Raw genomic sequence first — 17,809 nt, 5'->3', positions numbered from 1 at the left:
GTACTTCATTATTTGAAGTGTACTATTTATTCTGTCTTTATGGGAAAGCCTGTTCTGACATGACAAATTTGAAATATTTGTAAGGGATACAATTTTATTTTTTCATTTTTGGGGGATCAAATATATACAGCTAGTATAAGTAGTAAAATTACCACTAGGTTATACCTTCAGTTCTATTTTTTAAGAGGTGGCTGCTTAATTAGTTAAATAGCTAAGTAAAATGGCATTTGCCACTGTCTTTGTTTGAAATGCTAATAGAAAATAATAAAATAAATGGTGGTTATTAATAGCATTAGCTTGCTTTGTGACCTAATGGATTTTAGGAAGTTATGACAACAAAGATCCTATACTATAAACCCCGCTAGGAGAAGCAGGAAGGACAGATCTGTCCCATGCGTGTGTATTCACATGTTAATGGTATGCCTGATGCTGGAACATCTTCCTGAAAGTAAGCCTTCTAGGTCACTCTTTAGCTAACATAGCTAATATAAAGATACTTTTCTTTTTAATTGTTTAATTATGGTTTTGTTTCTTATACTTCTGGGCAAACAAGCCTAGGGTCTTGTGCATGCTGAGCAAGCACTTTCCCATGAAGCTACAACTTAAGCCCTAGCGTTTCTATTTAAATATTTGCAATGTTTACCTGATAGCAATTACAGTATCAGTTTCTTGTTCCTGCTTTTGCAGCTTAAAAAAAAAAAAAGGAAAGCATTGCTATATTGAATTGCAAAATGTAACTTGCAGGTAAGTTTTAAGAACTTAAGCTAGGGGTAGAGAGTTTAGCTCAGTAGTATTGTGATTCCCTATCGTTCGTGATTCTGTCCCCAGTGCTGCAAAAGCAAGTCCCCCAAACTAGAAATCTTCAACTTTTTTTTTTTTTTGTATTTTTGTGGTATTGGGTTTGAAGTCAGAGCCCTCTGCTTGATAGCAAGTACTCTATCATTTGAGTCATGCTGCCAATCATTTTGGTTTTGACTTGTTTTTCAAGTAGGGTCTTGAGATTTGACTGGATCAACCTGACCCTAATTCTCTTTCATATTTGATTGTGAGATTAGATAGATGTGGAACTTTCTTTTTTTGTGCTGGTCTTGGGGCTTGAACTCAGGGCCTGGGCTATTGGTCTACCACTTGCCACAGTTCTACTTCTGGCTTTCTTGGTCGTTTATTGGAGATAAACCAGCTGACTTTGAGTCAAGATCTTCAGATCTCAGCCCTTCTGAGTAGGATTACAATGTGCTGGCACCTTGTTCCTTGTTCATTATTCTTTTTTTTTTTTTTTTGGGTCCAGTTTTGGGGCGTGAACTCTGGGCCTGGGCACTGTCCCTCAGCTCTTCAGCTCAAGGCTAGCGCTCTACCACTTGAGCCACAGCGCCGCTTCCGGCTTTTTTCTTTTTGCTTATGTGGTGCTGAGGAATCGAACCCAGGGCCTCAGGCATGCAAGGCAAGTGCTCTACCACTGAGCCAACTTCCCAGCCCTCATTGTTCTTTTTAAAGTAATTTCTATAGGTGTTCCAGGGCAGTTTACTTTTTATTTTATATTTTTTTCAGTTGTGGGGCTTGAACTCAGGGCCTGGGCACTGTCCCTGAGCTCTTTCACTTAAAGCTAGTGCTCTACCATTCGTAGCCACAGCACCACTTCTGGTTTTCTGGTAGTTCATTAGAGATAAATCTCAGACTTTTCTGCCCAGGCTGCCGTTGAACTGAGATCCTCAGATCTTTGCTTCCTTAGTATATGGATTACAGCCCAGACTACTTTTATTACTTAAAATTTTAAATGTATATTTCATGTTACATACAGTAGAGTCTGTAATTTTGGATCTACAATTCTAAGTTGAAAATGCCTGAAATTGTGTAGTTATGACCATAGTGAGATAACCAAAGTGGTTCTCTGATCCCTGGCCCCATTTGCCTTTTGCATGGTTTTTCAGCCACCTCCCTTTCTCACCTTAGTCTCTGGCAACCAATGGATCTGAACACATGTCACCATTCAGCTGATTATTTTGCTCTGTTGGAATCTGAATTGTGAGTAGTCAAAGCAACTCCCTTAAAGGTGACAACAGCTCTGAGCTTGGGTTGTCCACAACTGGTTACTTTGAGTATTGTAGCTTTGGCTGACAGCCAGTACCCAGTAGATATTATTGTAGCTAGGAGCTTTTGGTGTTGGAACTTCAGCTGTGCTTTTGATTTGTATTTATCTGTACTGTTAAGCCAACTTAAGGCCACAAAACTTTTCTCCTATAAGTTTTATAGTTTGATTGTATTTAGTTATTCTCTCTTTTTTTTTTTTTTTTTTGCCGGTCGTGGGACCTGAACTCTGGGCCTAGGCGCTGTCCCTCAGCTCTTCAGCTCAAGGCTAGCGCTCTACCACTTGAATCACAGCACCACTTTCAGCTTTTTCTGCTTTTGTGGTGCTGAGGAATCGAACCCAGAGCCTCATGCATGCAAGGCATGCACTCTACCGCTGAGCCACCTTCCCAGCCCCATTCATTCTCTTTTTAATTTTGTATAAAGTACATTTTTAAAAATATGGGTATAAGGCCAGGCACTTTTATATGAAATAGAGATATTCTGGACCCCACTGAATGATAGGGTAAAAACTTCAATTTTATTTTATAGTGTTATTTGCTTTTCCTTCTAGAAATGAAACAGCCCTCTCATATAAAAAAGCACCCTAAGAGTACATAGACTGCATATATATTATTACATAGCATGGTTCTTTTTTCATTTTAGATAAAATGTTTCAGAAGTATTCTATGATTTAAAAATGCTTTGGATTTGTTTAAACCATTCTTAGAAACCATGTTGATCATATTTAGTGCATTGATGTGTCAGCCTGGTTTTTTTTGGGGTGGGGGGGCCATGGAGGAAGGTCATGAGGCTTGAATTCTGGACCTGGGCACTATCCCTGAGCTCTTTTTGGTCAAGGCTAATACTTTACCATTTTGAGCCACAGCATCACTTCCAGTTTTCTGGTAGCTAAGTGGAGATTAGAATCTCACAGACTTTTCCTGTCTGGGCTGGATTTGAACTGTGATCCTTAGTTCTTAGCCTCCTGAGAATCTAGGATTATAGGTGTGAGCAACCAGTGCCTGGCCCTGTTAAATCTTTCTTTTGGCCAGTTCTGGGGCTTGAACTTAGCACTTGGGCACTGTCCCTGCTACCACTTGAGCCACAGCACCACTTTGGTGCTGTATTGAGGAATCTAACCCTGGGCTTCATGCATGCTAGTCAAGCACTCTACCTCTAAGCCATATTCCCAGCTCCCTGTTAAATCTTTTTTTTTTTTTTTTCTTTTTTGTCAGTCATGGGGCCTGAACTTTGGGCCTGGGTGCTGTCCCTCAGCTCTTCAGCTCAAGGCTAGTGCTCTACCATTGAGCCAGAGTGCCACTTCCAGCCTTTTCTGCTTATGTGGTGCTGAGGAATCGAACCCAGGGCCTCAGGCATGCAAGGCAAGCGCTCTACCACTGAGCCACCTTTCCAGCCCTCCCTGTTAAATCTTTTTTTTTTTGTAATCAAATTTTTTTATTATGAAAATACTGTATAGAGGGGTTACAGTTATATGAAATAGGTAGTGAGTACATTTCTTTTATTTTTATTTATTTATTTATTTATTTTTTATTTTTGGGTCTGGCCGTAGGGCCTGAACTCTGGGCCTGGGTGCTGTCCCTCAGCTCTTTAGCTCAAGGCTAGCGCTCTACCACTTGAGCCACAGCACCACTTCCGGCTTTGTTCTTTTTGCTTATGTGGTGCTGAGGAATCGAACCCAGGGCCTCATGCATGCAAGGCAAGTGCTCTACCACTGAGCCACCTTCCCAGCCCCATGAGTACATTTCTTTTTTTTTTTTTTTTTTTTTTTGGGTCCAGTCATGGGGCCTGAACTCTGAGCCTGGGCACTGTCCTTCAGCTCTTCAGCTCAAGGCTAGTGCTCTACCACTTGAGCCACAGCACCACTTCTGGCTTTTTTTTTTCTTTTTGCTTATGTGGTGCTGAGGAATCGAACCTAGGGCCACAGGCATGCAAGGCAAGCGCTCTATCACTGAGCCACCTTCCCAGCCCCCCATGAGTACATTTCTTATCCAACATTGTTGCCTCCTCCTTTGTTTTCCCCTACCATCCCTTTCCTCCCACCTCCTCAGCTACACACCCCCCCACCTTTCAACAACCCCTCCCCCTGTTAAATCTTTTTTTTTTTAGGGGGGGGTCCGGTCGTGGGGCCTGAACTCTGGGCCTGGGCGCTGTCCCTCAGCTCTTCAGCTCAAGGCTAGCGCTCTACCACTTGAGCCACAGCGCCACTTCTGGCTTTTGGCTTTTTGCTTATGTGGTGCTGAGGAATCGAACCCAAGGGCCTCATGCATGCAAGGAAAGCGCTCTACCACTGAGCCACCTTCCCAGCCCCCCCTGTTAAATCTTAATTGCAACAAATTTTAATTAGTGTCAGCTTTTTTTCTTTTTGGCCAGTCCTGGAGCTTGAACTCAGGGCCTGAGCATTGTCCCTGAGCCTCTTTTGCTCAAGGCTAGCACTATACCACTTGAGCCACGGTGCCACTTCTGGCTTTTTCTGTGTATGTGGTACTGAGGAATGGAACCCAGGGCTTGATGTATGCTAGGCAAGCACTCTAATGCCAAGCCACCTTCCCAGCTTGAGTGCCTGATTTACTAATAGTAGTTTGTCATTTAATTTCTTGTTGACTGTTTTTGAATCCTGTAAAAATTTGGCATAGTATGTCAGACATGCTGTTTTAAAATAGTCTTGATCTTAGAATTAAAATTTTAAGGTAATAAAAATGTATCCTGGGTTAGAGGTCTCTGTATGGGACTCAGTAGTACAGTACCTGCCTAGCATGTACAAGACTCTGGGTTCTGTCCTCAGCATAAATCTCCTCTACCCTCCATGCATGTTCTTACACATCGTGTACACACACAAACATGCACAACAATAGGAAACTTCATTTGAGTGTATTGTGGAAAATTCAATGTAGATTTCTTTTTTGTGTATGTGCTGGTCCTTGTGCTTGAACTCAGGGCCTGGGTCCTATCCCTGAGCTTTTGTGCTTAAGGCTAGTACTCTGCCACTTGAACCACAGCTTCACTTCTGGCTTTCTTGATGATTAATTGGAGATAAGATTCTCATAGACTTTACTGTCTGGGCTGGCTTTGAACAGTGATCCTCAGATCTCAGCCTCCTCAATAGCTAGGATTACAGGTGTGAGCCACTGCTGCTCTGCTTTATAGAGTCTTTAAATGTCAGTAAAGAAGCTTAGTGGCACATACCTGCAATCCTTAGAGAAATGAATTTGGTGATACCAGCCTGGGCTTAAGAACTAGACATGGTCTCTTTGGGTGAGGGAAAGGTTAGTGAAATACAACTACCTAAAATGACTTTTTTCCCCCCTCCTTTAGAATCCAGCAACAATCACAAGAATACTCCTTAGCCACTTCAATTGGGATAAAGAGAAGCTAATGGAAAGGTAAGTAACTATATTTTTCAGCTTTGTATCTAGAAGTAACAGAGGACATCTGTTGAACTGAATTTACTAGACGTAAGAAATACATTGTATACCATTATATGAACAAACTAATATGAAGTAGTAACTTAATTTTTTTGTAATTCTCATCTATGAATTTTTTTTTTGGGGGGGGGCCCGGTCGTGGGGCCTGAACTCTGGGCCTGGGCGCTGTCCCTCAGGTCTTCAGCTCAAGGCTAGCGCTCTACCACTTGAGCCACAGCGCCACTTCCGGCTTTTTTCTTTTTGCTTATGTGATGCTGAGGAATCGAACCCAGGGCCTCAGGCATGCAAGGCAAACGCTCTACCACTGAGCCACCTTCCCAGCCCTCATCTATGAATTTTATAGTGAACTTTGCATTAGAGAATTCAGGCTTAATCTTATTTTAGAGGTAGCAAGAGGGATCTGCTTAAATTTCTACATGTATCTTCTTGAACATCAAGAACTGGAAATATGTCAGGCGCCGGTGGCTCACGCCTGTAATCCTAGCTACTCAGGAGGCTGAGATCTGAGGATTGTGGTTCAAAGCCAGCCCGGGCAGGAAACTCCGTGAGACTCTTATTTCCAATAAACCACTAGAAAACTGGAAGTGGCACTGTGGCTCAAGCTGTAGAGCGCTGGCCTTGAGCTGAAGAGTGCAGGGACAGCGCTCAAGCCCAGAGTTCGAGCCCTACAACCCACCAAAAATAAATAAATAAAGGTTATAGCTAGATGTTAGGAACTAACAACTCGAGTGTTGTGAGAAGTAAACAGAAAATATTTATCATTTGATTTTTTTTCTCCATTTGATTTGTAAAATCAGAGTGCAGTGTAAATCACATTCACTTCTACCAGGAGTTTATAAATTATTTTACACATCTTACATGCTAGTTATAATTTAATATGGTAATGCAACTGTCCATTACTGAGCATTCCGTTAGATGCTAGTGGATTTTGTCCTCCTGATAATCTTATGGGCCTAGAAGCTGACATCTCTACTTAATTGAGGTGGAATCTAACTTGTAACTTAAATGTTGTAGCACAGGTTTGATGGTCTCCAAAGTCTTATGTCTTAAATACATATCATATACAGCCTTCTCAGGGTTTATGAAGAATTAATGCTGCTGCTTTTTTTTTTTTTGGTCAGTCATGGGCTTGAACTCTGAGCCTGAGCGCTGTCTCTCAGCTTTTCAGCTCAAGGCAAGCACTCTACCACTTGAGCCACTGCACCATTTGCAGTTTTCTGGTGGTTTATTGGAGATAAAGAGTTTCACGGACTTTCCTGCCCTGGCTGGCTTTGAACCATGATCCTTAGAGCTCAGCCTCCTGAATAGCTAGGATTACAGGCATGAGCCACCGACACCCGGCTAAGTCAAGCTTGTAAACTTTGAGTATTAACCACTTCTCCCCATTGAATTTAGGGCTTTACACTTGCTAGGCTGGTGCTCTGACAATTGAGCCATTCCTTCAGCTCTTCTCCTCCCCCCCCCCCCCTTTTTTTTTTTTTCCCTTCCCTTGGTACTGGTAGTAAGGCTTGAACTCAAGGGTTCATACTTGGCTTCTTTTCATTAAAGGTTGATGTGCCACTATTGAACCACACCTTTGCTCCAGCCTATTTTACAGTGATTATTTTTAAACTAGGGTCTTGAATTTTGTCTGGGCTGGCCTAGGCTTCTAAGAACTCCTACCTACGTGGTGTCAATGTACATGATAGGCACGTGCCACTGCAGCAGCCCATGTGCTTCCTTCCCCCCTTGGGCTGGTCTCAAACCACTATACCCTTCTTTCTGCCTATCAAGTAGCTATGATTGCAGCTTGAGCCACCGTGCCTGAGAAACTCTTAATTTTTTGAAGTTTATTATAATTTTTCTAGATGTGGATTTTGAACAACCAGTCTGAGAATTAATGCCTTTTAGTCTTCAGAAATTCTTAGTAGTTTTTTTCACAGTTTGCCTTTTCATTTTTCTACCCCTGTTGTGGGACTTGAACTCGGCCTGAGCACTGTCCCTGAGCTGCTTTTGCTCAAAGCTAGCACTCTACCACTAAACCATATTCCCAGCTCCTGGAAAATCTTTATAATTACCTGCTGAAATATATAGACTTGCATCTTCATCCTTGTATTCTGTTGTGTGAATTTTTTTTGAGCCATCACAGGGGCTTGAACTCAGGGCCTGGGCTCTTAGACTTCTTTTGTGCAAGGCTATCACTTTACCAGTTCCACTTTAAACTATATTCTACAGTTTCACTTCCAGGTTTTTAGTCATCTGGAGATAAGAGGCTCAGGCTTTCCTGCCCATATTGGCTTCAAACCAGGATCCTCAGATCTTAGCATCTTGAGTAGCTAGGATTATAGGCATGAGCCACTGGTGTCTAGTGAAAATTCTTTTAATTTACTTTTTTGTTCATCCATTCTACTGTGTGTGTGTGTGTGTGTGTGTGTGTGTGTGTGTGTGTGCGCGCGCGCTGATACTGAGGCTTGAACTCAGGGCAGTTTACTCAAGATTAGTGTTCTCCACTTGAGACATATTTCCATTTCTGGTTTTTACTAGTTAATTGGAAATAAAAGACTTGGATATTTTATGTTTGAACTGCCTTGAAACTTGACCCTCATATTTCAGCCTCCTGAGTAGCTGGGATTACAGGTGTGAATTCTGCTCTTTAGCTATGGCAAACTGTTTATCCCAACAGTATCTAGGTCATTCTTTTTTTTTCTTTTTTGGGTCCGATCATGGGGCCTGAACTCTGTGCCTGGGCGCTGTCCCTCAAGGCTAGCACTCTTACCACTTGAGCCATAGCACCACTTCTAGCATTTTCCTTTTTGCTTATGTGGTGCTGAGGAATCGAACCCAGGGCCTCATGCATGCAAGGCAAGCGCTCTACCACTGAGCCACTTTCCCAGCCCTAGGTCATTCTTTTTAATATATATATATATATTTTTTTTTTTGGGGGGGGGGGGTCAGTCGTGGGGCTTGAACTCTGGGCCTGGGCGCTGTCCCTCAGCTATTTAGCTCAAGGTGAGTGCTCTACCACTTGAGCTACAGTGCTACTTCCTAATAATATTATTCTTGTATATTAGTTTGTTCTGTGACTCCTCTTGATACATTGTCTTCTTATTCTATAGTAGAACTAAACAATGAGTATATACATAAATATGAAAAGTGGTTAAAGAGGAGATACAGGGAAATTTAGTTTTAAGTGTTTTTGTTGTTACCTCAAGTATTTTTACCTCAAATAAAATCAACCCCAGAAGTTAGGACAAAAATCAAGAACTAAGGCAGAGACTTAAAAGTAGACAGTCTTGAAATACAGAATACCAACAACAAAAAGCTAAATATGACCAGGCACCAGGGGCTTATGCCTGTAATCCTAGCTTCGCAGGATGCTGAGATCTGTGTGAAAGCCCATGAGACTCATTTCCAATTAACTACCAGAACAGCTGGAAGTGGAGCTGTTGTGGCAGAGTTGTAGTGTTGAGCAGTAAAACTCAAAGATAGCTCCTAGGCCTTGAGTTCAAGCCCCAGGACTGGCACACTCTGTGTGTGTGTGTGTGTGTGTGTGTGTGTGTGTGTGCGCGCGTGTGTGCGCGCGCACACACACACACAAGCTAAATATGGAACATTTTTGAAGTAACTTTTAAATTTAAAGAGAGCAAAGAAAATGACTAATCTCAGACTGGGAGAAAAAATTTTTGCAGATACATCTATTGAAGGACTCTAATCAAAGTATAAAAGATCACTTGAAACAACCACCAACCAGTTAAAACTAGGCCTAACTGGGAAATGGAATGCACAATTGATGTTAATCAGTACTTGGGAGATTGAGGCAAGATAGTTAGATGCTATCCTAGTCTTAGATAGTGAGCTTTGTCTGAAAAAATTTAAAGAAGAGTAGAAGACTTTAACAGATAGCTCATCAAAGAAAATATCCAGATGGCAGATAAGCATATGAAAACATGTCTAATGTCACAACAGCAATAGAAATTAAAAAGTGAGATACTATTATACTTCTTTTAGAATGTCAAACAGTGACAGCACCACAAACAGAAGAGAACACAGAGCAGTGGAAACATGATTCCCTGTGGCTGGGAATGGGGCTTAGTGATAGAGTGCTTGCCTGGTGTGCATGAAGCCCCTGGTTTGCTTCCTCATTACCGCATAAACAGAAATAAACAGAAGTGGTGCTGTGGCTCAAGTGATAGAGTGCTAGCCTTGAGCAAAAGAGGCTCAGGGACAGTGTCATGCCCTGAGTTTTGAGTTCAAGCCCCGGTACTGGCCAAGAAAAAACAAAACAAAACAAAAAACCCATAATTTTCTGTAGGTAGGAATGGAGAGGATGGCATGGCTACTTTGGAGGATGGTGGACGTTTACTACAAAATGAAATGTTCTACCCTATGATTCGGATGTCCTTCTCCTTGGTGTTTACCCAAATAAACTGAAAACTTTAATATCTAGATGAAAACATATGCATTGGCCAAAGTTTGGAACCAGCCAAAATATCCTTACATAAGTGCATGAGTATACTAAACCGTAGTAATCCAGAACTGTAGTACATTCAATGCCAAAAAGAAATGAGCTACCAGGCTATGAAAAAGTACAGAAGAACCTGAAACACATGTTAAGTGAAAGAAGCCAGTCTGAAATGACTGCATACTGTATGATTCCAACCATAGGACATTTTGCAAAAGCTAAACTGTGTGTGTGGGGTTGTCAGTGGGCAGATGCTGGGATCTAGGGGGGAGAGTGGAGGGAAGGAGAATAGTGTAATGGGTTTAGAGCAGGAAAACCACTCTCTGTGATAGTACAATGGTGAGTGATGAATGTATCCATTTCTCCAAGGCATGGAGTATACAAGTGTGAAACACCTGTAAACTGGCCTCTGAGTGAAAATGACAAAGCATTCATGGAGAGACAGTAGATGTATGTTCCTAGTAGGGGATGATGTGCTTGGTAGGAGATGGTAGTAATGTGGGAACAGTACTCTGTGCTCATTTTTTTGAACCCCCAACATCTCTTTAAAAATAGGTTCTGTGCACTTTTTGCTTGTTGTGTTGGTGGTACTGGGATTTGAACTTAGGATCTTTCAAGTGCCTACTTGCAAGTAGTAAATTTACTCTTGGAGCCATATATCCTTTTTGTGATAGTTATTTTTGAGATAGAGTCTCACTTTATGCACAGGCTACCTTGGACAGCTATCCTATTTGTGCTTCTCTATGTCCTTGAGAATTACAGGCTCATACCATTGACTTTTATTCCCTGACTGGCCTTGAACATCCACCTTGTGGTTTCTACCTCTTAAGTATCTAGGATTATAGAATTGAGCCATTATATGTTCCAACATGTTTGCTTTTAAAGGAGGGGAAGGGGCATAAGTCATTTGCAGATGTGTCGTTGAGAAAGGGGAGAGCACACAAACATTGCACAATACAGGCAGGAAAACATTTCAAAATGATAAAGGAATGCAATGTACACTTTTACCAATGTTTCTGAGCAGTTCAAAATAGAAAGTACCTGAATTATTTGCCACTAAGAACTAATAGAAAAATAGAAAATTAATAACCCCAGTAAAATATTCCTTTCATTCTTCTAAAAGCACTAGATAATTTTGGGGGAAAGTTATTTTAGCAAACTATCAGCTAAAAAAAAGTGCATACCTTTTTTTTTTTTTTTTGAAACAGGTCTACTTTTGGCTTTTTTGTGGTTAATTGGAGATGAGACTCATCCCCTCTGTGGGCTGGTTTTGAAGTATGGTCCTTAGATCTCAGCTTCTATGTAGCTAGGATTACATGAGCCACCAGGACTTGTCTTTTAAAATATCTTTTTTTTTTTTTCCTGCTGTTGGTTGTGAGGCTTGAACTCTGGGCCTGGGCGCTGTCCCTCAGCTCTAGAGCTCAAGGCTAGCGCTCTACCACTTGAGCCACAGCGCCACTTCTGGCTTTTTCTTTTTGCTTATGTGGTGCTGAGGAATCGAACCCAGGGCCTCAGGCATGCAAGGCAAGCACTCTACCACTGAGCCACCTTCCCACCTCCTGGCTCTGAATTGTTATCCTCTGATCTCAGCCTCCTGAGTAGCGCAGCGTGAGCCACCTGTGCCCGACAAAGTGGCAAAGCACTTTTTTTTAGCTTGCATAAAAAATTTATACCATGGGGCTGGAAGGGGCTCAGTGGTAGAGCGCTTGCCTTGCATGCCTGAGGCCCTGGGTTTGACTCCTCAGCACCACATAAGCAAAAAGAAAAAAGCCGGAAGTGGCGCTGTGGCTCAAGTGGTAGAGCACTAGCCTTGAGCTGAAGAGTTGAAGGACAGCGCCCAGGCCCAGAGTTCAGGCCCAACGACCGGACCCCCCCCCCAAAAAAAAAAAAAAAATTATTCCATTGGAATCTTTTTTTTTTTTTTGTTCTGGTTGTGGGGCTTGAACCTCCGGGCCTGGGTGCTGTCTCTTTTGCTCAAGGCTAGTGCTGTACCACTTTGAGCCATAGCACCACTTCCAAATGGATATTAGAAAGTCACAGACTTTCTTGCCTGGGTTGGCATTGAACTGCAATCCTCGGATCTCAGCCTCCTGAGTAGCTAGGATTAGAGGCAGTGAGCCACTGGCACCTGGCAGAAGTCTCTTTTAAATTTAAAAAATCTAAAAATTTCTTGTTTTTATTTATTTGTGTGTGTGTGTGTGTGTGTGTGTGCGCGTGCGCACGTGCATGTGCACGCATGCACTGGGTACTGGGACTAGAACTCAGGGCACTTTCCTTTGGCTTTTTTTGTGCAAAATTGATACTCTGCCATTAAGCAACTCCTCAATTTCCAGCTTTTTTGTTGGTTAATTGGAGTTTTCTGCCTGAGGTGGCTTTGAATTGTGATCTTCATATCTCATTTTTCTGATCAGCTAAGATTATGGGCTTGAGCCAATGGTGCCCATATAACAATATTTTTTTTTTTTTTTGCCAATCCTGGGGCTCTGTGCTCAAGGCTAGCATTCTACCACTTGAGCCACAGCATCACTTCCGGCCTTTTCTGTTTATGTGGTACTGAGGAATCAAACCCAGGGCCTCATGAATGCACCCTACACTGAGCCACATTCCCAGCCCCACAATACTTTATTTTAGAAGGGTTATAGTGTTCCAAACCTTAGGTTCCAATCTCATTCCCTAGAATAGGAAAAAATAATCGGTGTCTATTACTGAACTCTTTTTTTTTTTTTTTTTGGGTCCGGTCATGGGGCCTGAACTCTGGGCCTGGGCACTGTCCCTCAGCTCTTCAGCTCAAGGCTAGCACTCTACCACTTGAGCCACAGCACCACTTCCGGCTTTTTTGTTTATGTGGTGCTGAGGAATCGAACCCAGGGCCTCAGGCATGCAAGGCAAGCGCTCTACCACTGAGCCAGCTTCCCAGCCCTATTACTGAACTCTTTCTGTGAAAGATGAAGACCTTGCTCCCAACCTGGAGAGCATGGGGGTAGAGTTTGGAGAGTTTGATCCTCGCCAGCCTAGGAATATGTAGCAATTCCCTGTTTCAAAACAAAGCACTGAGGGGGAGTCTTACAGTGCCTGCTTCCTGCTCTATTGCTATATTCAGATCTTCTTTTTATCCTTTTGTGATTTTCGCTTTTTATAAATTTGATCCTTTTCTTATTTGTCCATAGGATTTAAGAATTAGAAGTAGGTTAAAGTAGCCAAGAGATTATTGAAGTATTCTTAGAGAAGATACTGATGTCAAGGAGCTTTTTTTTAGCATTTTGTCAGCATTTATAATTAAAATGTAGAATTGTGACTGCTTTTCAGTAGTCCTTCACTTAAAATACTGAAAATTAGCTGGGTCCTGGTGGCTCACACTTGTACTCTAAGCTACTGAGAAGGCTGAGCTCTGAGGATCAGTGTTCAAAGCCAGCCTAAGGAAGGAAAGTCCATGACTGTCTTATCTTCAGTTAACCACCCAAAAAGCTGAAAGTAAAACTGTGGTTCAACTGATAGAGCACTATCCTTGAGCAAAAAAGCTAAGGGAGAATGCCCAGGATAGGCATAAATTAAAAAAGGAGTCTTTTGTGTACTGATTAATTTTTAATTGTGAATCATGTATAAAAAATATTGAAGTCATTAAACTTTGGTAAAGCTATAGTAATTTGGCAATTGTATAGTGATATTTTAGCTGTTGTACTGACTTAGGGATCAAAGGTTCTTTTTAAACTATTAGGCTGTTTCAGAAGGTTTTTTCTAAATACTACTATTGGTAATCCTAGACATTGAACTACTTCTGTATATTTAGGTACATATTTATGAAAAGCTAGTGTACAAGTATTTGATATAAAAAAGGAAATACTCAAAAAATGTGAAAAATGCAAGTCTTACATAGAATGATCCATGTAACCTTTTTTTTTTCCCCCCTTTTCTGGCCAGTCCTGAGGCTTGTACTTAGAGCCTGGACACTGTGCCTGAGCTTCTTTTGCTCAAGGATGGTACTCTACTATTTGAGCCATAGCACCACTTCTGGCCTTTTCTGTTTATGTCGTAACAAGGAATGGAACCCAGGGCTTTGTGCATGCTAGGCAAGAACTCTACTACTAAGCCACATTCCCAACCCTAATCATTTCATTGTTAAAGTGATTTTTTTGGTAAGGTATGCTTTGTGAGTGGTTTACTAAGAGCTTGCTTGTTTATTTGTCAGTTGAGGGCCTGGAACTCTGGGCCAGGGTACTGTCTATGAGCTCTTTTGCTCAAGGCTAGCGCTCTACCACTTGAAGCCATAGTACCATTTTGGTTTTTTTAGTGATTAAGTGGAAATGGGAGTTTCATACATGGCCTTTCCTGCTGGGCTGGCTTTGAACCATTATCCTCAGATCTCAGCCTCCTGAGTAGCTAGGATTATAGGTGTGAGCCACCAGTGCCTGGCTAGAGCTAATATATTTAAACTGATCTAATTTGTCAGGTATGGTGACTCATACCTGTAATCCTAGATATTAAGGAAGCTGAGATTTGATGCAGCCTGGATAGGAAAGTCTGTCAGACTCCTATTTTCATTAGACTCTTACCTACGAAAAGGAAAGTAAAGCTAGGAGAGGAGCAGTGGCTCAAGTGGTACAGAGCCAGCCTTAAGTGGAAAAAGTGAAGGGGTAGTACTCAGGCCCTGAGTTCAAGTTCCAGTACCAGCATAAAATCACCCCTCCCCCCGAAATACCAACCTGATTTAACTAAAGTTATTAATAGAATCAACTTAATTGCATAAATTAGACATTTCAGATTCTACTATTCTTCATAGGTGATTCAAGCAATATTGTAGTTTTCACCCTGACATTTTAGTGTGGGAAGGGTAAAACGCTAAGCACTTAACTTCCCATAGCCCTTATTCAGTGACAAAGATACCAAAAATCAAAGCAAAATTCAGCAAAAACTGAATCACACACATACACACACCCTCTCACTCTCTATTTGCTACAATTTGTAGCCATACCTTTCTCCTATCCTTTGAACAAAAGGTTACGGTCTTGGTGATTTTAAATTTAGTGACGTGCTTTTCCTAATAGAAAATCAGTTTGGAGAGCTCTGACTTGCTATTACTGGGCTCTCATCCTTTCTGTTTAAATAATGCAGGTACTTTGATGGAAACCTGGAGAAGCTTTTTGCTGAGTGTCATGTAATTAATCCAAGTAAAAAGTCTCGAACACGCCAGATGAATACAAGGTCATCAGCACAGGATATGCCTTGTCAGATCTGCTACTTGAACTACCCTAACTCGGTGAGTATCTGGTAGTTTAAGGCTAGCACTGACCATATTTCAAAGAGTAAATCACCTTTCAGTATTTAAACAGGAAATCTGGGAGTCTAGGAGCAGTTCCATACTACCAGTAATGTATCAATTTATAAAGGATAAGGACAAAAAAATAATACCTTTGCTCCCCTTACCATTCCTATCCCTGGTAGTTTGTTTAAAAAGCTTATTTATTATAGAAAGTTGTTATCACATACCTCAGGCTTTATGGAATTTGCTTTACCACCATGGGAAGAATTGTGTAAACCATTTTCTATTAAAAAAAAATCCAAGACTCTTATAATAAGCCCCATGTTTAATATGATATGTGAAGGCACTTTCAGGATTGTTCATGAGATTTTTGACTAACACTGATGAAATCCAAGTGGTGACAGAATTAGAAGACCGTAGACCAATGACACATATCTTCCTGTGAATGCGTGACTTTATTAGTAACTAGGAAAGTTACATTGTAACATAAGGGTAAAGAGTTACTTGTAATTCAGTTTCTAAGATGTTTCATTATCTAACAAATTATTTCTTAGAATGTTTTATTAATACTGTATTCTTAATATACTTAAGAATTAATAATACTATATTTGTAGTATATAGTAAATTCTATAATTCAGGAATTATAGCTTCTTGTTTTATTTTCTGCCTTAATATGTGACTCTACCAGCTTTTTCTCACCAGTATTATAGTTATGTAGTTTAACCGATCAGAAGTTTTTTGATGAATATTCCTAAAGACTGTATTGATCAGAATTAATTCATTCAAGTATATAACCTATTAGAAAAGCAGTTGACAAACAAATGTAGTTTTAGAGAAAATAGAATGATCAGTGAATTAGTTTAGTACAAGTATAGAACTGAATTTCTGAATTCTGAAGTTCTGATTTTAGCTGTTTATGATACTTCATCCTGTGCCTTTAAGTAGGTAAATCATTTGCTCTTACCTGGTGTTTCAAATGAGTTGACTAAAATATTCTTTTAGATCTCTTCCAGCCTGTGAACTATATCATTCTTTCTCCTCAAATTATCCTAACTTGAGTATTACAATTAAAATACATGAAGTTAATTTTTAAAAAAATATTTTTATTGTAAAGATACTGTACAGAGGGGTTACAGTTACATGAGTAAGGTACAATTCCTATCCAGCATTGTGACCCCCTCCTTTGTTTTTCCCGTATCTGAAGTTAGTTTCTTTTTTTAAAAGTTAGGTTTTGACACCATTAATCTTTAACAGTTTCTCTTTGCCAGTTAATCTCTCTCTCTCTCTCTTCAGTCCTTGGGCTTGAACTCGGGGTCCCTGAGCCTCTTTTGCTCAAGGCTAGCACTCTACCACTTGAGCCACAGTGCTACTTCCCTAGCCTTTTCTGTTTATGTGGTACTGAGGAATTGAGCCCAGGGCTTCATGAATACTAGGCAAGCACTCTACCACTAAGCCATATTCCCAGCCCCTGCCAGTTAATATTTATGTATGCAGTTCTTTAGTTTATAAATATTTCTGTGAGGAAATACTAAGGTCCACATAATTTGTCTTAGACTTTTGTAATTTTTTAATTTTATTTTTTCCTGGTCCTGGGGCTTCAAGTCTTGAACTTGGGTACTGTCTCTGAGCTTTTGGGTGTCATGGACTTTTCTGCTCCAACTGGCTTTGAACTGTGATCCTCAGATCTTAGTCTCCTGAGAAGCTAAGGTTATAGGTGTGAACCACTGGCAGCACCTGGCTTATCCTAGAATTTAACAGAGTTCCTTATACCTTGACATTTTTTTCTTCCTGTATATTTGTTTCTCCATTTTACCCATAACTGATTCAGTACTGAAGCAGACTGCTACTGTAGTCACTGTAACTTTTCCAATGCCCTTGATATTGTTGAGTAGTTTCAAACCAGTGTTGAAAATCAGGAATGAAGATATACAGTGTGTAGTTTTGCCTTTGCACTTGTAACTGATGATGGAGAACTTAGTGCCAGGCACTGTTCTTTGTTTTAGACCCAAAGTAGAACCAAAAATACATACATAATCTCTTCCTTCCAAGGTTATCTGGACAAATAAGTAGAAAGGCATTGAGAGAATAGTTGAGTGGTTTAGGAAGACACAAGATAAGATGCTGTGGAAGCCTGTTGGAGGGATGCTGTTGGTCCTTATACATCAGTTGCTGTGATGAGAGCTGAGGATGGAAGACTTACTTTGGGTCACTTGGACTCATTGCTTTGGGTTTGTCTCTAGAACAGCATTGTGTGGAATACATGGTGGAGCAGGAATGCTCAACTCATGGTAGCCAGGGGTTTGGTGCAAGACATATACATGAATGGGAGAAAAAAGCAGGATTTTGTATCCCTTTTAATGGCACAACCCCAGTGATCTACCTTCCTTTAATTAGTCCCTACCTGCAAAGTTTACACAACCTCTTTACCCTCATCTGGAGATTAATTTTGGAACACATGGCTTGGGGGCGGTGCTCATGGATCTTTAAGACCTAAACCAGAACAGACACCTAATTTAACTTTTGATATGGCAGGTCTTCATAAATTGGTAATTAGGAAAATACAGCGATACAGAAGCCAGAAGAGAATAGAAGCATGAATTT

General features: G+C 40.9%; 1 protein-coding gene across 1 annotated transcript in view; it reads left to right on the top strand.

Moving 5' to 3' along the window:
- Positions 1-17,809, top strand: part of Arih1 (ariadne RBR E3 ubiquitin protein ligase 1) — a 73,836-nt gene that overhangs the window by 15,731 nt on the left and 40,296 nt on the right. Inside the window, exons 2-3 of the mRNA XM_042697391.1 lie at positions 5,401-5,468; positions 15,061-15,205. Of these exons, the coding sequence (XP_042553325.1) occupies positions 5,401-5,468; positions 15,061-15,205 (213 nt within the window). The remainder of the gene's footprint in view (positions 1-5,400; positions 5,469-15,060; positions 15,206-17,809) is intronic.

This window comes from Dipodomys spectabilis, unplaced genomic scaffold, assembly GCF_019054845.1.
Source record: "Dipodomys spectabilis isolate Male_0828 unplaced genomic scaffold, ASM1905484v1 ptg000219l, whole genome shotgun sequence".
Taxonomy (NCBI): domain Eukaryota; kingdom Metazoa; phylum Chordata; class Mammalia; order Rodentia; family Heteromyidae; genus Dipodomys; species Dipodomys spectabilis.
Note: the sequence above shows the minus strand (reverse complement) of the source record. Positions and strands in the feature narration are given on the sequence as shown.